The following is a 24,189-nucleotide window of genomic DNA, read 5'->3' on the forward strand; positions in this document are numbered from 1 at the left end:
GCAGATAGTAATCTTCACGGATGGGCAGAGCAACAATGGGGTGGTGAATCCAGAAATCATCCGTAAAAATGTGCGTGAAGCCAACACATACAGATGTCCCATATTTAGCTTTGTGTTTGGCAGTGCTGACTTGAAGTAAGTCTTTGATCATTTATTTGCTGTATTAAACAGTAACATGTATGGTATGTTATGGTAGCTGTTTAGCATTTATTTTAGATAAGAACTTAATACTGTATAAGTAAAAAAAATCATACTGAGTTTCTGGAATGAAAAATGACTTCTGTCCCAAATTCTGATGTTGAATTATTTTCAGATTGCTTACACATATAAGTGAAGACAACGTAGGCATTGCCTACTACTTGAACTATAATTCTGACCAAGCAGCACAGATTAAGGACTTCTATAAGCAGATATCCAAGCCATTGATATCAGGAGTGGATATTAATTACCCAGAGACTAATGTTGATCCAACTACCATAGTGAAGCCAGGACTGTCCAACTACTACTCAGGGGGGGAGGTATCTATTTTTTCCAGTTTTAGTATTTCATTACTGTATTATACTAATGTCAGGGCTCAGTGTTTACTGAACTCCCTGTTCCTAAGAGTTCTCCATTGAGTGTATTTTATTAATATCTCTTTTTGTATCTGGTTAAAATAAAATGAAAATGATGATGAAGCAGAGGTACAGTACCCAGTAATGAAGTAGTAGTACTGGTACATCTTTACTTTGCTTAGGTAACTTTCTGAAGGATTACAATAGTACTTAAAAGTACTTAACATTTTTGCACTTGAGTAATTTATCAGCAAAAGTAAGGTACTTTTATGTCATTTTTATACAAGTCTTCTTGTTACATTAAATTGAAAGTACCTATCATGAGCTGAATTTGGATAAACCATTCAGAACATTCTCACAAAGATGCATGATATATCCCATCCAATCATAATATCGCAGTACTTTCCCACCGGTTTCTTCATCCATTCTTACAGTGTTGGTGACGCTGTGCAAATTTCCCATCAATAAAGAACACAATTAAGAATGACCTCATTGTCTTGAGTCTGAATGGTGAGGTGGGATCAGTTTAACCTTACTTTTGACTAAACAACATGAAGTGCAGTCACAATCCTGGTGTTGGCTAAGGTTGATCGCTGGGCCCTTCTAAGTGTGGGGCCCGGGGCACTCTCCCCACTTATTTTCTACCTTAAGGATGGGCCTGCATGCACAGGATGTGAGTGTTGTCAATAACCACTGAATCTAAGAGTGGCCTATAAATACACCTATCTCCCCATACTCATGAACTTCATACAGTATGGATATGTGTGTGTGTGAAGAATGTTTGATATGTGCAAAAATGAACGTGTTGATAAATCATTGCTTCATCTTCTCTACCCTATACACTTTTGATTTCCCATACACTGGTTTTGACTCACTTAGCTCTAGTTAGTAACATTATTTCCCTGCTTAGTGTTTTAATTTATTGGCCATAACCTTGGGCTATGTCTAGCTGTAATGAAAATTGTACCACTCTGCTGTACTGTACTGTACTTGCAGTTACTGGTTTTCACATTTCTGTTAATACTCATTTATTCATATTTACTTCGTCCAGTTGGTGTTTGCTGGGTTATTGAGACCAGGAGCAACTGGGGTTAACCCCATAGTGAGTGGTGTGGGGAGGGACGGCCCCTACCAGTTTCCAGTGACCCGACTTGATTCACGGCAGCCATTCCATACTTCCTTGAGAGAGAACTTTACAGCAAGATTGTGGGCATACCTCATTGTCCAGGTGAGAAAAATTATATTGTCTTTCTTCTGTTATTAGATAGTGTCATGTTAGAAGAGGTTGGATTTTGGTTATTCTCCTTGAAGACATAAAATGTTGTAGGGATTTTCTTCTAGGTATAGCTGTAAAATGGATTAAGGATCTATGGCTATTTTCATTATAACAGAACTTACAGGTGTGTAATGAATTAAAGAGATTCCGGCTAATGGGGATATTACTGTATATCTACACAACCTACTCACCAAAATCCACTTAGTCCACAATGCAATACTACAACTCATATACAGTACACTACTCACTACATGTTCAATATTTATCCAACACAGATAATCCCTCAACACAAATTCGACACAAGATTCTTGGAAACTACTAACAGTTGTTTTGAAATACCTGAAGTCCATTGGCTTCATACCCAAGTAAAGAAGGGGCTACAAAACAGCAACAATCTATGGTTTAGACAACTCAGTATATTAATATTTCCTCCTACAGGACCTGCTGGCCAGAGCTGACTTATCAGAAAACGTGACTGAAACCCAACAATTCCATGCCCAAGCCCTGCAGATTGCTCTTAGAGTAAGTCTCAAATTGCAATAATTTTTTGTGAAAATGTGAAATGACGGTTTGAAAATTTTCCTTTTATAACAGAGATCTCTAGTCATTGTCAACAGAGCATAACAAGGACATTTACTTTTATCCTCTTCGCCACTGATCGGCTAGTTAGTCGCTTGGGCGATCGGTCACGTCTCTGATTACTTTTCCTTTTCATTTATCTTCTTCACCAAAAGATCGGCTCGCTAGCCGCCCGGGCGATCTGTCACGTCTCTGTCACGCACTGTTGGCAAATACTGGGCATGCACCGGCTCCTGAATGTACCTGAACCCGCTCCAGTGTTGGTCAAGTCTTGTCTTGAAAGAGCTCGCACTTAGTGCGGTCACAAAACTTTCTGGTAGATTGTTCCAAGAGTTTACAACCCTCACTCCGAAAAAGTTTGCCCTCACAGTTTTCTGGACTTGCGGCTTCTTCAATCTTGAGCTGTGACCCCTTGTGGGGCGAGCGTCCGCCAGCTCCAAGTAAGGACACTCGACTGAGTAGTGCCCCCTGAGATGCTTATACACCTCAAGTAGATCACCCTTCGCCCGTCTGCAATATAAGCTAATTATTTTACCGTGATTACTTTTCAGCCCAGACCTGAAAAGTACATATCTGGAGTTAGCAAAAGGCCACCCTACTAGAGGTCACTGGGTCAAGTCAAAGAAACTGTCGGTACAGAAAATGGTCAGAGCTAACAGTTTGGAGTAAGATTTCTAAACTCTCAGAATAAGCTGCTGGCAAGTGTTGTACCAAACAATAGAACATATTAAGGTACATTCAAGAGTCCATGCATGGCCAACAGTACTTGCCAGCAGTGGGTAACAGTGAACTGACTGCCACCCAACCAGCTAGTAAGCTGACAAGTGGTGAAAATGATAAAGTAAAGTAAAGGAAAGTACGGTACCTGCAAATTTCACAGTGTGTATCCCAGATAGTGTTTTGATGGTTTGTTAAGAATTGTAATATCTCATTACAGAACTCTAATAAAACTAAAAAAAATGTAGCCATGGCATACAGTACCTTATGTATACATTGTAAGGACCTGTTCAAATACAGTGTTATGTTAATAATGTCATAATTTATTTTCAGTTTGGTTTTGTAACAAGATTAACTTCCTTGGTGGTCGTTTATCCTGATGATGAGTATGTCATAGTCTCCTCCCAAGATGAGCTCCATCATGAAAGGAACTGGCATCATCCTAACAACTATGAATCCTCATTCTCGAGTTTCCGACGACTTGGTCGAAGTAATATACGTGGTAATAAAACAATAATCGGTATGTAATAAAGATGAACAATAAATAAATTCAAAATTCTTGGAGTAAGTAGGATTCTTGGATAGATGAGGCATGAGAATCTCATATTAATTTGAAGATTGCATTGGTAAGGAAAATCTCTTTATTGGTCAAACAGTAGTTATGATTTCATTTGCATTAATTCCTCCTCTTGCAAATTAACTTTCAATTCTTGCTAAAAAATTTTGAATCATAAGTTTTTCTGCTGTATATCTTCCTTACTTTTTGCATGTGTAAATACAGTACAATATGTATTTTCACTAATTACATTAACAAAAAAATATTTTTTCTATGATAACAGTATTCATAATTTACGCAAAATTTATGGAGCTACATTTGCAATAGTAATGGACATTTATAAAAAGTTGTAAAGAAATTCAGGCAGATATGGCACCTTTTATTGAGTTTTCTCTATGTGTAAGAGTGAATATGAAACATAAAAGTATTGATGACTGAAATAGTACTGTAGCGTAAAAACTCCTCAAATCTGGTATCCTCAGAAGCTAGCAGTTGCCAGTTTTTGAAAACTTTTTGTGCAGTTGATGCAGCATTACAGTGGGGGCTACCTGCTGCTCTCTTGGAAGACATTATAAGGATGTACAGTATAAAGTGCAAAATAATGAAAAAAGTCACACCTGAGACATGTTGATGGAAGGAAGAGAGTGACATCATTGTGGGCAAGAAGTTTAATGGAATGTCTGGATTTTATGCTACAGGTTAAACCTCGATTTAACGGCACTAGATTTACCAGCGACTCACATTTAACGGCAGAATTGAGAGATCATGATTTTTTTTTAAGTCCCGCTCATAATATCCAATAGTTTCTTTACCTGCTTCAACGCTCCCATAGCACTGCGGTCAGTTTGTTTTGGCACTGAAGTGCAAACGGTGCTGTGCTCGGGTGGATTACCTTAAATTTCTACTTTCTTTGCATCAATTATGGCCTCTTAAGTGACCTGACAACCCTAATGGAGTTGCTAGTCACCCAAAGAAGAAAAGAATTTTCCTGAACATTGTGCAGACACTGGTGCCAGGTTAATAGTAAAACATTTTTGTTTGCACCCGATTGGTGGGGGGGGCGACATCAGAGCATGATGTAATCTCTAGGAACTCTCAGAAAATTCGTTCCCATGCCCAGAATAAGACAGTTTTTCTGGGAATGCACATGATTCCATCCAAGGAAATTTGTTCCCATGTCTGAAATGGAGAAATTTTTCCGGGATATTTTTCGGAGGCACAAAAATTCATTCCTGCTATTAGACAGTTCCAGGGTTCAAAGATTCTGGCTAACAAGGAGATTATTGTATTTATATGCTTTTGTTATTGATGTTTATATGCATACAATTTTAAGTTTTAATGTTACAGTGTACAGTTAAAACTACTTTTTGGAGTGAATCTAGTGATCTGAACAGTCTTCACAGGCCATGCCAGATAAATGGTCCCACACATGTATAGCAATTGTATATACAGTTTAAGTGTACTTTGTATAATCATTTATTACCTATGGAAGAATCATTTCTGGCTTACGGAAAATTTGACTTACGAATAGCCTCCAAGAACAGAACCCATCCATAACTCGGGGAAAGTCTGTACAGTACCGAATTTTGTAGCTACATCATTGTTAACCAACTGCATAATACAATAAAGTACACATCAGTAACTTCAGATGTGTAGTTCATACAGTGTTGCCATAATAAAAAATAAATAGGCTTACTGTATGTAAATTTAATTAAGACATTTAGATATTGACAACAAAAGAATTATCTGTGGATTATGGAAATACACTATTGACTTAATGTTGATAATAGTGTGAATCCCTCTAAATTGTAACAAATAGTCAAATCAGTGTACTTCTTGTGTGATTTTCCTGTGTGTGGATCATTGGTCAACAAAATATGTGGTGGGCTGCACTCAGAAGCTTGGGTTATGTTTGCTAAGCTTAAGATAAGTAAGCTTATTAAAAAAGGGTATTAATGCATGATCACCTACAGTACTCCTACCATTACCTTCAAGAACCAAAATACTTTCTAATAAATGTGATCTAATTTTGTTTTAGTAGGCGGGTGAAATGTTTTTTTTTACACCCAGTTAACATGTTAGAAGTAGACCTGGTGCTGTATTTGATTGATGTTAGATGTCCATCATTGTTTTGTAATCTTTTGTCAACATCAATACTGTATTAGATTATGTAAAGTACAGTACAGGTACTTGTAAAATTTTAAATATTGTAAAAATAATATTTACTGACAGTTGAATGCTATAACATTTAGAGTAAAGCACTCTGCATGTTGAAAACCCTTTCACTGTACTCACATATACAGTATTCTCCCTAATTCACATTTTGATAAAACTGTGTAAGATTGACTTTTCTGAAAAGTAATCTACTGTACAGTACGTATTTACAAATCAAAATATCTTCAACTAATTTTTTAGCATTAAAACTCAATGGGAAATCCTCATCATATGGACACAAATTAACACACAGAAATCTTCCACAGCTGACTTGGATCCTCACTTCATCGTGTATGCCCAGGGGTTCAACCTACCACTCTGCTTTAACTTCCATGGCCACAATGGAGCCTACATGAACCTCATCAGGGATCCTCAGTCTGGTGAGTACAGTACAGTATTTGCAGCAAAAATTCTCTGATCTCAGACTTAATAATGTCAATTCCAGTAATCCAGTCTAATTCTAAAATTTAATTCCATCTGTCTAACCTTGTTTATCATGAAGGAGGCTAGTAGTTATCCTTATAAAATATAAAATATTTAGACGAGAGGCTGATTATTATTCTTATAATATGTCTGAATGTAAAATGGGTTTGATATACAGTATAGTCTCGATTTACGAGGATTTCCTTTACGTGGTTCGTCATTTACGCGGCACCTGGCAAGACCGGCAATTATTAGTTATGCGGTACATTCCATCATTTACGCGGGAAGCGGCGCAGGCAGGGTGCGCACTAGGTCTCCCAGGCAACAAAACATTACCGAGTTCTTCACCCACCACCCACCACAGCCAGCCCAATTCAGTGATAGTGATAGTAAGGATATGGACTTTGAGGGGTTTGACAAAGAGGCCCTGCAAGCCTCTGTGGTGGATAGTGATACAGGTGATACAAGTGATACAGGTGAGGGGCAATAATCTGCCCTCTGCCTCGGAACCAACCCCCCATCCCGGTGTGCCCAGCCATCTCTTCTACTAAGGTAAGTGTTAAAAAACCTAATATTATTGATATTTCTCTTAAATATTAATTGTGTGTGCATACCATCATAAAATTAAGATGTTATTTTTACTACAACGTACGTATTGTGTCGGAAAAAGGGTAGTCTGGGGGTCGGCCCAGTCTCTATTTCAATTAATCCCATATGTTCTGTTATTTCGTTTACACGTTTCTCGTTTTACGCGGACCTCCACGGGTTTAATTGACCGCATAAACCGAGACTATATAGTGTACTCTTGTTTACAATACTGTACTATATGTCAGACATCATAAAGTAATTTTTATCACTACAGTGTATGCATAATACTGTACTGTATATGTAAATTTATGTAAAAGAATCATTCAATCTAATAGTCACTTCAAATTTCATAGGTATCACAGTGAATGGTCAAGTGACTTCAAGAATTTCACACCCAAAAATGACATACTTTACGACTCTGTTCCTCCGACTGAACCAAGTTAACATTACCATTACTCCTGATCGCTTGGAAGTAGACTGTCTTGGTGATGATGGAACACCCCAGGTACTGTACTGTGTGACTAGATAATTACCTACAGTGTGCTTCTGCTTTATTTTGTTTGATAAAACTGTGTTGATCACCCAAGTGTGAAAGATAATAACTATACAGTACCAGTGTGTACGGTATATATATATATATATATATATATATATATATATATATATATATATATATATATATATATATATATATATATATATATATATATATATATATATATATATATATATATATATAAAATGTGTGTTTGTACTCGTATCTGCAGGTGACCAGCATTACAAAATCCCTCTGGCCATTCTATAAGAAAAATGGAAGAAGGTACAAGCATGGGACAGATAAGAAACTTCGCTCATCTCACAGAAAGCCAAAACAAAGGACAAGACATACTGGGCAGCGGAGACCCCATGAAGAAAAGAAAATCTCTCTTGACATTCATAGACATTACACTTACAATAGAATCACCCACTATAACTCTTACAACAGACCTAATCATTATTTTTCATATGAGAGAACCAACAACCAAAACAGCAATTTCCAGGATGATGATATTAATAGTCGTATCAGAAGGTTTAATGATGAAGCCAGCAAGTACTGCAGCCTAAACTCCACTTGGAAAGAAGGGGTTGGAAGAATGTGAGTTATCTCTCTTCATTGATAATAAATGTTAAATATTAATTTCTTTGTGACTATTAGAAATTATAATACTGTAATGGTTCATAATATGATATACTGTACAAAGTATTGATAGTTCTAAAATTAATTATTATTGAGTATTATAACTTTTCTGCTGACTTACTTTTTCTTTCAAATAAGATATGGTAATGTCCTGATTGTATTAGATAAGAAGAAGAATCTACATGTGACAATTGGTGATGGTTTGGCTCACTTCGCTGTAGTTCGTTCAAGAAACAAACTTGGACAACGTTTTCTTGGTTTCTACATCAAGGATCAACAGATTTTATCGCCCTTGACACATGGCATTATTGGTAAGATAATAAAAAGAACTCGTTGCTAATGGAAACATACAGGTTCCTTATTAATAATACATTAATGTGTCTGGGAGACTGAACAATGGAGTAAAGCAGTGTGAAGAGACAGAACCAAATGTTAGTGACTGTGCAGTTTGAAAAAATTTTCACAAGATCTTTGAATGAAGCAGAGTAAATGTTGAATGAATAGTGAGTTTTACACTAGAATAATATAACTTTCTACATGGAGTATTCCTGCCTTATTTATGGTACCTAATGGCAACCCAACTAGAGGTGGCCATGCCAAGGGAAGGAAGCCAGTGTTCTCGATTCCACAGCTTCTGGCCCTAAGAATTTTACGTCATTGTGCTTATTACCATATACGGTATATGTTTCACAGTGTCAGTTCTTAGCTTAGGAACACAGAGGTTATAGTCGTAAAGACTTAGTCAACTTGTCAGTGGATTTTATTTATATATTGTCTTAATTCCTCCCCCACTTCTTTGTGAAGTGAATCAAAGATTACTGAAACCTCAAAGAAAGGGGGAAATAATAGGGTGAGCAGTGCAAGACAAGTGTAGAAAGTGACAGGAAAGGAATAAGAAGACATAGCATATGCATCCAAAATTTATTCATAATGCTTCATTTCACTTCATTGTGCTCACCAAGTTCACTCACTGGGGTCACTCATGTTCAGTATATTACCCCGGTAGATGTAAAACTACATTGTTTACAATCCACCACCATTCTTCAGTTGTTATTATAATGTGACACCTATAAGCCTCATTAATTCACATAGGCCATCCCTGTCATTCCTAATCTTAATCACACTTTCATGCCGTCTACTGAGCTGTCATAAATCTTTCAACTTTCTGGTGCTCCATTTGGCCAAACCATCTTAGTGCACTTTAGACTCTGTAGAGACTGACATAATACATTATTCATATGTCTTCATTTGTAGCTCCATCAATCCTCCAAACTCCTATTGAAGTTTCTTAAATTACTGTACTCATCTTTGCTGCACTCAATCTTGATCTATCAATACTCTGAAGCACATGAATTTCATATAGTTATGAAAGAGTTGGAACAAGTATTCCTTCATGCAGTCTCCCTGTACACACACACACACACACACTCTGAGACTGACCTCAACTATTGCTCTGTGTCAATGTAACTGCCAATAAAACCTCACATTGCTCACCAGTGACACCATGGTTTGATTGGGTACAGACCTGACATATTACCCTCTTTGTGACATACATACAATGTACATGTGAGTAGAACTATCCTGGGGAAATTCCTGTTAGAAGTGCAGAGATTCTACTATTGATTGTGAATCACAGTCATCCATATCTTTATTGTACTGTATCCACATACAGAGTATTTGCTGTACACATACAGAACAATACACATCTATGCATTTTGAATAAATGTCTATCCTATTGAATGTAGTGTTTGTATGTCAAAACTTTCAGTTTCTTACTATCATCTTTTTATGGCCTATAGATTCTCACAAAAGATCTGCAGAATTCACCATTACTAAATGCTTCTGGGCTGAGCCTGCCATTGCTCAGAATGCACACAGTGCCTTGCAGCAGAGTGAGATGGACTCTCCATATGGAAAATGTTTTGCCACAAGCTAGATGCTTGAGCAGACTTTTCTCCCAGTCAAATCTGAATTCAGATCTGGATTTCATGATTGTCCAGGAACCAGCGAGACTTAAGATCAGGAGTCTTTGAAGTGTTTTCACATCATCTTGAAACTCAACTCAACCACATCACTCCCAAGTTCCCTACTACTAGCTAAAATGCATATTAGTATTGTCCTTACACTTTATTTTATCTTCTTTTTATTGCCTGGATCTGACCCAGATAAAGTAAAGTCGGGCGGGTCGTGTTGCGTCTCTGTAACAAAGCGTGTTCGGCATCCGGGCCTTCGATGTAGAGCGGCAGAAATTGGACAGTGATTACATAAGTTCGTCAAGATCGTCTTAGTGAGGTGAAAGTGTAAATCGATGTCGGACTTTTCATGCTAGACACGATTGTATTTTTGAAAACTCAATTTCCACCGAGTTGGAGGTACAGCCAGGGTCACAGGCCTATAACCACACAATCACTGCCACATGACAAAGCTTTTATTTTATTTTATTTTTTAGGGTGTTGTGGTCACGGCTGTGATAAAGGCCAACCAGGGAGTGTAGTACTGTGCCTTCAGTTAAATCAGTTCATAGTTGTCATCAGTGAATGCAGAAGAGACTATAATAACTTAAAGTGAATACATATTGGCAATCGAGCTGGTAAGGACAACTGCCAGCCTATTCGTGTCATAGGTGCCACAGAGACTTTAAATTTTATTTTGTTTGTGTGCTTGCTCAAGGACTGAATCTGTGTTTATAATACACCACCCACAGGGAGATACAGTGTACACAGTGATAGTTCATAGTGTCATCAGTGACCGCTGAAGTTGTAAATAACTTAAAGTGAGCGCTCACTAGCAAGCAAGCTGGAAAGGCACCGTGCCAGCTGAAACCAAGTCGTGTCATAGGTGCCACAGAGACTTTAAATTTTATTTTATGTTGATTGTGTGCTTGCTCAAGGACTGAAACTGTGCCTACAATACACCATTCACAGGGAGATACAGGGTACGCAGTCGCAGACGACAACTCCATAGGCAACAGAGAGTAGCTAAGTACTTTTTTCTCTCTTTATTTTCTTTGAAATAGGTGTAGATCTATACACAGTCTACACCCCCCCCACAACAACAACAACCATGAGTTTGGTATGTGATTACTGCAGGGAGACGTCGGATATGGAGGATGCAGGCCTAACTAATGCAACGTCTAGGAAGTTACTAACTGCCGTAAAGCTTGATGGCTGTTGCTGGTATTGCCCTGGCTGCATAGTCAAGGTGAATGAAGCGATTGCAATCCATAAGGGAACGAGTTCTCTAGGGACGAAAATAGATGAAGCAGGAGCCCTGCTGGTTGACAAACTGGAGCAAGTTGAGAAAGAGATCCTTGCTAAGACTGAGGAAGTAGCTAATAGAATGGAGGTGGTTGCTAAGAGGAGCTATGCGGACGTATTAGGAGGGCCACGGGTGGGGGGGGCGGAGAGTAATGCAGAATCAGTACAGGTTCTACAGCAGATTGGGACTCTGAAAAAGTGTGTCGAAGAAATGAAAATTAACGGACCTACTGTTAGGGGAGAGGAGGAACACCAGGAACGGCTCCAGCGCAGGAACAATGTAATAGTTTTTGGAGTCCCAGAGAGCCAGGCAGAGGGAACTGTGAGTAAGGAAACACACGACAAGGTGCTGTTTCAAAATATTTGCACAGAGGTTCTGAAGATTCCAGCAACCCCTCAGGATGTGAGGAGACTGGGACAAAAGCAGGGGGCTAAGCCTCGCCCCCTCAGGATCACATTAGGGAGTGAGGAGGAAAAATGGCAAGTTATCCGGCAGGCAAAAAACTTAGCAAGGAGCGAGGCATTTCGAGATGTATTTATTCACCCAGACCGCACGGTAATGCAGAGGGAACAGCACAAGAAGCTCCTGCTGGACTTGAAGCAGAGGAGGGAGGAGTCGAGAAGGAACGGGGACAGGTGCACATGGGTTATACTCAGGGGGAGGGTAGTGGAAACAAGTGTGCCGACACAGGGCCAGGGGGCAGCAGTGCACCCTCCACCCACTCAACCCCCCACCCGGGAGGCGGCACCAGCTCAGCCTACCGGACAGGAGGGAACGAGCGCCGTGTAAACAATGAAATTTTTAACCACACCCTGCAAAATACAGTGTACTTAGCAAATGCTGCAGCTTCTGAGAATGTGGGTGGAGCGGGTTTATTACTAAGAGCAGAGACGTTACCGAGAACAAATTCTGGCTTGAATGTCATGTACACTAATACCGACACGTTCCTTGATAAGAGGGAGGAGTTTGAAACACTACTAAGAGTACACCAACCAGATATTGTAGGAGTTGTAGAACTGTTGTACAAGAACAGGAGAATCGACCCAGAGGAATGTGAGTTCAGCATTGCTGGATATGACTCATTTACGAACCTAACTCAAGAATCCTGCAGGAGGGGTGTGGTTATCTACGCTAGGCAAGACCTTAGAGCCAGCCAGGCGAGGGTACAGGGAGAGGATGTTTTTGAAGAGTCCAAGTGGTGTAAAATTAAATTAAAGGGAGGGGACTTACTTATCGTCGGGTGTATCTACAGATCCCCGAACTGTGGCCCACTAAATCAAAGGAACTTAAGAACCTTAATAAACAATGCGGCGATGCTCAACCCCAGCCACCTCCTTATCATGGGGGACTTTAACTATGGCGACATCGACTGGAGAAACGAGTCAACCCCGAATGACTTGAATAATCCTGCTACTCTTTTTGTAGAAACTCTGAGAGATAATTTTCTGTTCCAACATGTGAGAGACCCGACACATTACAGAGGGGAGCAAACACCCAAGCCACTTGACCTCATCATAACAAACGAGGAGGGTATGGTGGCCAAACTGGAACACCTTGCCCCAGTTGGCACCAGTCACCATACAGTGTTGTCATTCAGATTTAACTGTTACCTAGTTCAAGATAAGGCCAGGCCAAGGTGCAAATATTACAAGGGAAATTACAATGGGATGAGGGAAGAGATGAGGGGTATCAACTGGCCTGACTTATTAAGGTACAAGAACGCAGACACTACGCTGAATATCATAACTAGTAAAATGACCCATTTGATCGATAAATATATACCCAAGACCAAACCCAGTGCTTCTAGGAATACGAGGGGATCCTACACATGAACCATGCGGCGGTCGACAAAATTAAGAAGAAAACCCAGAAATTCAAGACGTGGGTTGGGTCAAACGATGAGCAAGACAGGAGGATGTATGCAAGAGCCAGAAACCAAGCAAAGATAGAGTGTAGGAGGGCTGAAAAGGAGTTCCAAAGGCTGGTTGCACGCGAGGTCAAGTCAAACCCAAAGGCGTTTTACCGCTATGCAAAGTCGAAATTGAAAACGCGAGTAGGAGTATCAGACCTGAGGCTTGAAGATGGTAGTTACGCAGATTCTGACCAGGATAAAGCTGAGGCATTGAACAGCTTCTTTTCCTCAGTGTTCACAAGAGAGGATGCAACTAACCTTCCTGCGTTTGAGGACAGACGGTTCGACACAGCACTGACCCACATTGTGTTCACAGAAGAGGGTATTAGAAATAAACTGTCCAGGCTAAAGGTCCATAAGAGTCCTGGACCTGACATGGTGCATCCTAGAGTGCTAAGGGAGCTGTGCAACGAGCTTGCAGAGCCCCTGAAGATTCTGTTTTGTAAATGCCTGGATGAACAAATGGTCCCCAGTGAATGGAAAGTGGCTTATGTGAGTCCTATCTTCAAGAAGGGCGATAGGCACTCCACGAACAACTATAGACCGGTGAGCCTGACCAGCATAATATGTAAAGTACTTGAGAGTATTATCAGAGATGCAGCGATGGAACATCTACTACGAAACAACCTTGTAAAAGATTGCCAACACGGTTTTATGCCGGGGCGCTCTTGCTTGACACAATTGCTCAAGGTATTGGATATTTGGACCCATATTCTAGAACGGGGTGGTAATATCGACAATATTTACCTAGATTTTGCCAAGGCTTTCGACAGTGTACCCCACGAAAGGCTGAAAATCAAACTGGAAGGGTACGGAATTCGGGGAAATGTCCTAGCGTGGATAGAAGACTTTCTACATGACCGCAAGCAATGTGTGGTGATTAATGGCACGAAATCGTCATCTGTACCTGTAACAAGTGGGGTACCGCAGGGTAGTGTATTGGGCCCGCTGTTGTTTGTTTGTTTCATAAATGATATGCCTGACGTTGTACACTCCTCCATACAAATGTTTGCCGATGATGGCAAGTTATTTCGGGAAATTAAGAACCAAGCGGACTGTGAAGAGCTGCAGAAGGACCTCTGTGGGCTCCAGGAATGGTCGAAGGAATGGCTGCTGAGATTCAATGTCACGAAGTGTAAGAGGATGCACCTGGGGCGTACCAACGGTAAGGAGGCGTACCATATGTCCCAACGGGATGAAGAAAATGTACTAGTTGAGACTGTGTGTGAGAAGGACCTAGGTGTGTATGTTGACAATGAGCTGAAGTTCTCGGGCCATTGTGAGAAGAAGGTAAATCAGGCAAATAAATTATTGGGTCTTATAAGAAGGTCGTTCAGATATCTAGACGGTCCGTCCCTCGTGACGATCTTCAGGAGTGAAGTGCTTCCCCATCTGGAGTACTGTCACCCCATCTGGTCCCCGAGATATGCTAGGGACTGTCAGTTGGTTGAAAATGTTCAAAGGAGGGCCACCAAACTGGTGCCTGCACTTCGGCATCTCAGCTACCCTGAGAGATTGGAGCGCCTGAACTTGCCTAGCTTATACTACAGACGGGCAAGGGGGGACCTAGTTGAGGTTTATAAGCATCTCAGGGGGCACTACTCAGTTGAGTGTCCTTACTTGGAGCTGGCGGACGCTCGCCCCACAAGGGGTCACAGCTCAAGATTGAAGAAGCCGCAAGTCCGGAAAACCGTGAGGGCAAACTTTTTCGGAGTGAGGGTTGTAAACTCTTGGAACAATCTACCAGAGAGTGTTGTGACGGCACCGAGTGTGAGCTCTTTCAAGAGAAGACTTGACCAACACTGGAGCGGGTTCAGGTACATTCAGGAGCCGGTGCATGCCCAGTATTTGCCAACAGTGCGTGACAGAGACGTGACCGATCGCCCGGGCGGCTAGCGAGCCGACCTTTTGGTGAAGAATATAAAGGAAAAGAGTCGTGACCGATCGCCCAAGCGGCTAACAAGCCGATCAGTGGCGAAGAGGATAAAAGTAAAAAGTAAAAAAGATGCATCTCACAGGTCACTTATATCATCCCCCGTGCTATAAACTGAGATTTTGTGCCTCAAGGCTCCATTTTTACTACATATTATATTTTGAAGGTTAATACATATCTAATATCATAAATAAGAAGTCAGTTTATTATTAAAGATATAGTGTATACCTGTAACAATAGATTAATTTTCTTTTTAAAGGTCAATTCACCACAAAAACTGTGAAACTGATCTCACCAACCAGAATTGCAGCCAGTAGAAATAACAGCACTGAGAGCACGTAAGTACTTTTATATTCTTTCAAACTGTCCAAAATTATCAGCAGAATTTCTTTACGGTACAATGTTGTAAAGTAAAATATTTCCTCATGAGGTTCAAACCTTCTAGACTTTATGGTGGGTCTGGTGAGTACTTGGATGGGTGACCACCTGGGAACACCAACATGCTGTTAGCATAAGGATATAAGCCTCTCATGGCTTTGTTGGCTATCATTGGTCATACTGACTGGTAACAATTTTTTTTTACAGTTTGTGGCAATTTTTAAGACATGCCAACCTTCAACATTGAGTGTTACAACATGTGTTACAACATCTGAGTCACCACATGGTCATGAGGACATGCTATTATACTTATTCTGTTTAAGAGATTGGTACAGCTGTAATGCATTTGCCTCTCACCACTTGGATTAGATGTGAGATGGATGTTACTTTTACTTTTATCCTCTTTGCCACTGATTGGCTCGTTAGCCACTTGGACAGTCAGTCACATCTCTGTTACACACTGTTGGCAAGTACTGTATTGGGCATGTACTAGCTCAAGAATGTATCTGTACCTGTGCCAGTGTTGGTCAAATCTGGTCTTGAATGAGCTCACACTTGGTGCAGTCACAACACTCTCTGGCAGTTTGTTCCAAGAGTTTACAATTCTCATTCCAAAAAAGTTTGCCCTGACAATTTTCCAAACTTGTGGCTTCTTCAACCGTGAGCTGCGACCCCAAGTGAGGTGGGTGTCTGCCAGCTCCTGGTATGAACACTCAACTGAGTAATGCCCTCTGAGATGTTTATAAACTTCAATTCCCTTGCCCACCTATAGTATAAGCTAGGCAAATGCAAGCATTCTAATCTCTCTGGTTAACTGAGGTGCCATAGTGCAGGCACCAGTCTGGTGGCCCTCCTTTGGACATTTTCAATCAACTGACTGTCTCTATGTCGCTTTTTGAATAGCAACATAGCTATAAATCTATGTTTGTTAGCTATCTTCTTGCTGTTTAGGGTGATGATACTGCCTTGTGTTGCCTGTGATGTCTCCATAGTGACTGTCAATCCCATGGGAGGACTTAAAAGACATCATCTCGTAGTGTGTATCAGATAATGTTCTGTTGCCAGCATGAATCATGAGAGATGCATTATATTCATAATTGTTACCTCATCAATTGAGGTAGAAATAATATGGCATCATAATACACCTGCAATTACTATATTTGCAAATGGATGTAATATTGGATCATAGTGTTTCCTATTTCATTCTAAGTGATTCCATTGTAACCTTGGTTCATGAAAACATAGTAATGTTATATTCCTATTTGGCAACCCATCCCCTGGGGCTGAAATAGTATCTAAGGTGCATAAATCAGCGGGGTTATTCATGACGTTATTGGTTTTGCATATGGTATCACAATTCATCCTATTTTATTACATTATGTCGAGAATAGGTGACATACTGCCGATATCATAGTGATTATCAGTTGCAAGAATAAAGAACAAAATGTGTAACTCACAATCAGAAATACCAACCAAACCGAGACTGCTGTGCGCGTGTTATTGTGTTCATTTCCACATACTCCTGGCCCAGGAGGGGAGGGGGTGGGTGGGATACCTTTTTGGGAGAGTGCACACACAGCAATTGTACTCACTAGAGCCCCTTTTCTGTAACTTTGGAATCAGTGAGATTAAAGATTTCCTTATATGTAGTACAGTACAGTACAGTGAACCCTCACTTTACGCGGTCAATTGAACCCACGGCGGCCCGCGTAAAGTGAGAAACGCGTAAAGTGAACAACATAACATATGGGATTAATTGAAATAGAGACCGGGCCGACCTCCAAACTCCACTTTTTCAGACACAATACCTACGTTGTAGTAAAAATAACTTCTTAATTTTATGATGGTATGCACACACAATTAATAATTAAGAGAAATATCAATAATATTAGGGTTTTTAACACTTACATTAGTAGAAAAGATGGCTGGGCACACGGGGATGGGGGGTTGGTTCCGAGGCAGAGGGCAGATTATTGGCCCTCACCTGTATCACTTGTATCAATTGTATCACTATCCACCTCAGAGGCTTGCAGGGCCTCTTTGTCAAACCCCTCAAAGTCCATATAAGTCCATATCCTCACTATCATAATCACTATCACTGACTTGGGCCGGCTGTGGTGGGTGACGGGTGAAGAACTCGGTAATGTTTTGATGACTGGGCGACCTTGTGCGCACCCTGCTCGCGCCGCTCTCCGCGTAAATGGGTACACACACCGCGGAAAGTGAGCATTCCGTGTTCGGCAGGGTACCGCGTAAACGTGGAAACGCGTAAAGTGGAACCGCGTAAAGCGAGGGTTGACTGTATGTGTTTTAACAGCATTTTGTCTTCAGTTTAATTATTGTGTATTTACTTCACCTCATGAAAACCAGAAGAGAACATCAAGACTGGCCACATATATCATCTCATCATGGTGTAGAGAACAATAGTCGTCATCTTTGACGAGTTTGATTAACTGGTTTTCTACGTCTTGAAGTAATGAATTTGAGAATGAAACGGATTTAGCTATATTCAATTGTTTTTCTCCAAGCATACATGAAACAGTATCTTGTATACAGTTTTAATAAGATTTTCCCCAATTACATGAGTCTTATCTGAACAGGCAATATGATTGCTCACTTTGCATGACACTTCCCATACATTTTCATATGCTCCCTTTGCAACCTACTAAATTTTAGAGTAATTATGACCACATACTTTACCTTAAAACAATCTCTGCTTTAAAAAAAATAATTTATGTTTCCAGGGTAAAAGTGGCAGTAAACAGGCGCAACAGGAGGAACAAATACAGGCCATCTGAAGTGTCTGGTATTTTAAGTAAGCGTCACTCTCTCCTGGACCAAACTAATGTGGACTGCATCCACATCAGAGGCAATGGAAAGGGACTCCTGGATGGTCAACCCAGAGACTACTTATTGAATTGTCTTCATTGCTGAACAAGAAAATCATAGATTCTCATGTCTTCTATGAAAGAAGAACAGAGAACTGCAAGCGGTTTTAAGCTTATGCTCAGCACTGGAGCATCACCCTGCATTGTCTTCTGAGAAATTGAAAAAAATCTTGTGCTAGACAACATACACCAATTGGTGATATAAATCATGGAATAATTTCATCAGCTGCCTCCTTCAGGTAACATTATTATTTAACATTAAAATTTGTACAGCAAATTATGTATCATGAATATTCCTTTGCTTTCCTGTAGAAAAATGGGAGCTTGTACTTTCAATTGAAATCATAAAAAAATGCTCTATTATTAATCAGGATCTCTATCATCATTGTAAAAATTTTATTGTATTTTGTATCTATGCATGAGAGCTGTTATTTTGCTTACATTATTACTGTATCCAGTAAAAATGCTGACTTGAATAAAAGGTGTCCAATTATTTTTAAATAGGAAAATAGCAGTAGTGTAGTGATGAGAAACATAAACAGTAAGTTCTGATACAGTACAGTACAGTACAGCACAGTACAGTGGTAATGAGCATAACTCTCACCAATATGTCAAGGGTTCGAGCCTCGGCCCGGACACACATGAGAAGGATGGTATCCAGTGTGACCCTACCAGACACTACATGTTTCCCGATCCCCGATTTCCTCCTTTACTAACACGGGATAAACCACCCAAACGGCTAGTAAGCTGATATGTGGCAGATATGATAAAAATAAATAAATAACCAGTCACAGTGATATATAAAAACATATATCTTGGTACAGTATATAATTTTTAGATATTCAGCAAAAGGTACTCCTGTATATTATAGGTCAGTTGGCCTCTGCTACCCTTGGTAGCACTCAGATCGCTTGTTGTGTACAATACCAAAAATCTTCAGAGACCGCATATTCCTTGAAATCTTATTGTTTTATTATACTGTAATTTTTTTATTACTGTGGCATTTATTTTCCCATTATTATATGCCTCATTACTTGTACAGTACGTACTTCCCCAAGTGAGTATGTAATTCCTGAATCAACTCTTATTCATGGGTGATGTATGTCTTTTATTACTGTAATCACAGCAAATGATACATGCATAATATTCCTCAACAGTAAGCTGCTGATGTACTATAACTCATATTGTACTGTATTATATAAAGAACCCCATCACCACTACCTTCACCCTGGCTCTAGGTACCAACATAAAGTAAAGAAAAATTGTGGACAGTAATGTTAGTGTACTGTTTACAGCCTATCATTTGCAGGAAAGTAATTAGGCCCAGAAGAAGAAGTCTTGTAGAAAACCATGTAGTTAGCGCAATTGTTTCCAAAATACAATGTGGACAACTTTGTGGAGTGGTGTGGATATACAGTACATTTCAGCCAAATTACACATACAGTATTGTCTTATAGATCTAACCTAAGAGTTTGTCTAAGGGATTTTTATCCTATTTTTAAGAAAAAGAAAATACATACCAAGCTGTAGTCAAATTGTACTCCCTTTAAATTTTGTAATACATTTGTAAATACAATACATATACCCTGTATACAATACAACAGTCACATACACTAAGAATGAAAATAAGTTTTGTTTTCACTCCACAACTACTCTTATATATTCTCACTTATGATTTTATCCATAACATGTAAGACGGCATTCAGGAGATGAGTACAAATGATACAGCAACCTTGGTAGGCTACTGTACTTGTTACTATCCTGTATGTCATATTTATGGAGAGCCTCGCTTGTAAATTGTTGTCACAGTACATAATTGTTTTTCCTCTCCTTTATGCTGTAAACAAGTTACTATAATTTCAAAAGGGTTTAGCATTTATTCAGCAAATTTGTGTACTGTATTATATAAAACAATGTTGATATCAAGTGTTGCTGTTGTACAAAATAGGATATTACCCGAGCTTACTTTTCTCATGAATTTCTGGAAATTTTAGTTTCCAGTACAGTACAACTAGTGAAGAAATTATATGCCAAATCTTTTTTACTCACAGTAGTTAAGTTTTATATGGGGTGTTTACTTCAGATACTACTGATAATTTGGGGCTGTCAGAGTTTTTGTAATGAAAGACTTAATTCTGTCTTGGAAATTGTATGCCCCATTTCTAAATCTTTATTATTTGTACATTTATCTCACAATCAAGTCAGTAATGGGGTGAAGGCAAGGATTTAAATGATATCAAAAGGTGAGTTATCCGTCAGAAATGCTAAAGATGCAGGGCCGGCGCCAGGGTATTCAACACCCTAGGCAATATGTACAGTATATTTGCACCCCACACCCATTTTTCCCAGTCTTATAATCCTCCAAAAGTAAAATTATAATGCAATATTTTCTCTGCAAGATATTTATTCATGAAAAAAGACATAAAAGTAGCAACTACTCTGTGAATTACATGTTCCTTGTACAGATTCACTTTTTGTGCCTTTATATTTACAAATTTGCTAATCAGATCCTGGGTATCAAGCTTTTGGGCAATTTCTTGCTCTATAGATACAGTTGCTAATCCAACAAGCCTTTCTTGGACCAGTTGTGGATGATAAGTCTTTATCAATTTTGGTTTTGAAAAACTTCCCTCACCATTTGCAACAGTAACAGGCAGAGTCAGAAGAATATGGAGGACAATAAATGTGTTGAAAACACTGTCATTCAGCTTATTTTCACAAATGAACTTCAACACTGCTTGCTGTGTCATAGATTGTGGTAGGCACCAAGCGATGGCCTGAAGTTCACCACACAATATCTTCAGCAGCCTCAATATCTTTAGATTCATCATGCTGCAAAGTTGATTCAAGCTTTATGCAGTAATTCATCATTCATGAGTAGCGAGGTCGGGAGTATCTGCTGAACTGTAGTGTGTAAACATAGTGATGTCACATCACTGAACTGTTCATTATTAAGTAAAATTTCCCCACTTACTTAACAATGGATGTTTGATTCATTACTTGTACTGTATTTATATTTTAAATTTAGGCATAATATATTATTCACCACTTTAAATTTATAAAAGCTGTCTTCTGTTTGCATGTTCAGATTGTTCAGATTTTATGATTGACATATACAATTGACATATACTTGTATACAATATATGCCAGTATATGCAGTACTGTATGCAGAATATTCTTATTTTTTCTAGCCAATTTTTGCACCCCCAAAATTCTTGCACTCTAGGAGACTGCCTAGTTAGCCTAATGGTAGAACCGGCCCTGTTAAGATGAATTACAAACACAATCATTTCTTAGAAATTTACCTCATCAAATAAAATATACTATCATATATATTTTATGTAATTAATTAATTGGCCTTTTGACAACTATGGTCATAATGCCTTATACTAAAGTATTGATATCATTTATCATATTATATAATGTATTGTATTTAACATTCATCAAATGTACCATATTTAACTTCACCTCTAACTAATTTCATTCATTAAATGTAATTAACTTCACATTCTACAGGTACTGTACTAGTGTACTTGAACTATATGTTTATTGTTAATATCATTTATAAAACACTCAAGGTCTACCAGTAATATCTCCATTAGTCAGAATCCCTTTTACCCAGAATTCTCCAATTGACGGAATTGAAAGTTGCTCGGAATTTTTCGGAATGACTTTTCCGGCTTTGAGAGAGTAGTCTCGTAACCTGGAAATCTCTCATTCCCGGAGGTGCTCTGCACCATTTGTTCCGGCTAACAGAGATATTACTGTATCTTAATGCTTGGTATTGAACCTTGATTATCATGTGTTTTTCTTATGTATGCACTTTTGAGTAATAGAACAATGTAATTTATGAGATCAGGTAAGACATTATATAATATATTACATACTATATTTGTTTATTTTTTCCTTTAATCCACTAGGTTGTATAGTATTATACAGGGTGTTTTGGAAATACATTTTATAATTCAGTGGGTGTATTCCTGATACATATATAAGGATAAATGACTCCATGATCACAGGTCAACATCTGTAAAATTGTGTGATCTTCAGTACATGAGACGTAGGACCCTGACAGAGGATCCTTTGAGACTATGGGTGAGGGACTGGAGGGTTCTCGTTCATTGGCGGCACTGGGAGATAACATGGGTGGCTACAGCGGAGGTGGTGACTCTGGTAGTGGCACACACGGGTAGACCCAGGTACCTGTTTGTGTGTATTTGTTCAATGTCTTGTCCTTGCAGAGTCAGCGGTGTCTGATGCTGGAAGTGCAAGATGAACTTGGTTTTAGTGTGTGAGATGACTAGCCCAAGTGTTTGACAGGTCTGGGCGAATGTGGAGAGTACAGATTGTTCATGTTGCACTGTAGTAATTTGGAGAAGATCGTCAGTGTAACTGATGATGTGTCCGTCTAGAGCGAGCTCAGCAAAAATGTCATTGAGGCAGCAGATGGAGTTCATGAGAACATTAAAGAGTGTAGGGCTGAGGACACTACCCTGAGGCATGCCAAGATGAAGGGTCCTGAAAACGGACACGGGCCTGTCGATGGGAGAGGTAGTCAGCAATCCGCGTGAAGAAATTTGCCCTTGACATCAATGTGCGTTTATCAAATGCTCCCTTGAAGTCGACAAAGAGGGAGGTTTTGGCTGAGGTGTTCGCCATGGAGTGAGCGATGCAGTGAGCAGTACTCTTCCTAGGGCGAAACCCACAGAGGTTGGGGTGCAGGTAGGCTTCAATTTCCCAGTGGAGGCAGTGGTGAATCAAGCGTTCCATCAACTTTGAGAAGCAGAAGATGAGGGAAATTGGACGATATTTGTCTTGTCTGACTGGTTTAGGGACTGGGGTGGTGGTGGTGGCAGTCACATATGATGTGTTAAATGCCCTTGTTGCAACCCCTGGTGATCCCCTCCTCTGTCTACCAACCTTTCTTATGATACGACAGACATACCCTCAATGGAGGAAGAACCCAGAGAGTAACTCCGACGAGACATCTAACCCCAACCTAACACCCCCCAACGCAGACTGGCACCTCCCCATCACACCAGCACCAACACAAATCACGTTCACGATCTGTTTCTGCCACACGCAAAACAAAATCACATTTAAGAAACACAAACAAAACAACACCAAAACAGCAAAAAACACAAAAATAATGATACACACAAGCATACACAAACATGATCATCATAATGCAATTCATTTGCAGAACATTCTTATCAAACAAACACATCATATATCTCCTTCAAGAACACGACCCAGACATTATCCTCAACTCAACTTACACAAACACAAAAATAAAACACTTTGTCAACACAGACACCTCACGAACAACAAGAGTGTGTAGCAATCTTCGTCAGCTCATCTATCAGACACAAACTCATCACCGATTTCACCTTCAAACACTTCATGGCAGCCAAGATTGAAACTGATCACGGACAGATAATTATCATTTGCCTAATATACACAAAGCCAAAAACATACATTCACTTCACAGGTGTAACACAATTAGTAAGACACAAACCAGGACTAGACCATCTCACAGACAAATCATACAGGGAACTCGAACAGGTCACAAACACTGGGAACTTGAATGGTGACTACAAACAAACAGTGTCAGGAGTCAAATTCGACGACACCCTCACCATGAACTACCACATCAAGACAAAATTAGAGATCGCAAACAAGACACTCTCAAACATGTACAGATTCAGAACAGCATCAATCAAAACAAAATCACAC

The 24,189-nt window shown here is 39.5% G+C and overlaps 1 protein-coding gene across 3 annotated transcripts in view; it reads left to right on the forward strand.

The window, feature by feature from the left end:
• The window catches only part of LOC121874244 (inter-alpha-trypsin inhibitor heavy chain H3-like), an 89,834-nt gene extending 67,494 nt beyond the window's left edge, over window positions 1-22,340 (forward strand). Inside the window, exons 10-20 of one of the 3 annotated variants that reach the window (XM_042378327.1) lie at window positions 5-135; window positions 314-518; window positions 1,606-1,782; window positions 2,269-2,352; window positions 3,460-3,628; window positions 6,163-6,276; window positions 7,261-7,412; window positions 7,675-8,042; window positions 8,223-8,395; window positions 15,447-15,525; window positions 18,310-22,340. In XM_042378327.1, coding sequence (XP_042234261.1) covers window positions 5-135; window positions 314-518; window positions 1,606-1,782; window positions 2,269-2,352; window positions 3,460-3,628; window positions 6,163-6,276; window positions 7,261-7,412; window positions 7,675-8,042; window positions 8,223-8,395; window positions 15,447-15,525; window positions 18,310-18,499 — 1,842 coding nt within the window. In that variant the 3' untranslated portion in view covers window positions 18,500-22,340. Of the gene's footprint in view, window positions 1-4; window positions 136-313; window positions 519-1,605; window positions 1,783-2,268; window positions 2,353-3,459; window positions 3,647-6,162; window positions 6,277-7,260; window positions 7,413-7,674; window positions 8,043-8,222; window positions 8,396-15,446; window positions 15,526-18,309 lie in introns of those variants that run through there. The other 2 variants (XM_042378326.1, XM_042378328.1) reach the window with 2 other exon arrangements.
• Window positions 22,341-24,189: the final 1,849 nt, after the last annotated feature.

This window comes from Homarus americanus, unplaced genomic scaffold (genome assembly GCF_018991925.1).
Source record: "Homarus americanus isolate GMGI-L3 unplaced genomic scaffold, GMGI_Hamer_2.0 scaffold49667, whole genome shotgun sequence".
In the NCBI taxonomy this organism is placed as follows: Eukaryota; Metazoa; Arthropoda; class Malacostraca; order Decapoda; family Nephropidae; genus Homarus; species Homarus americanus.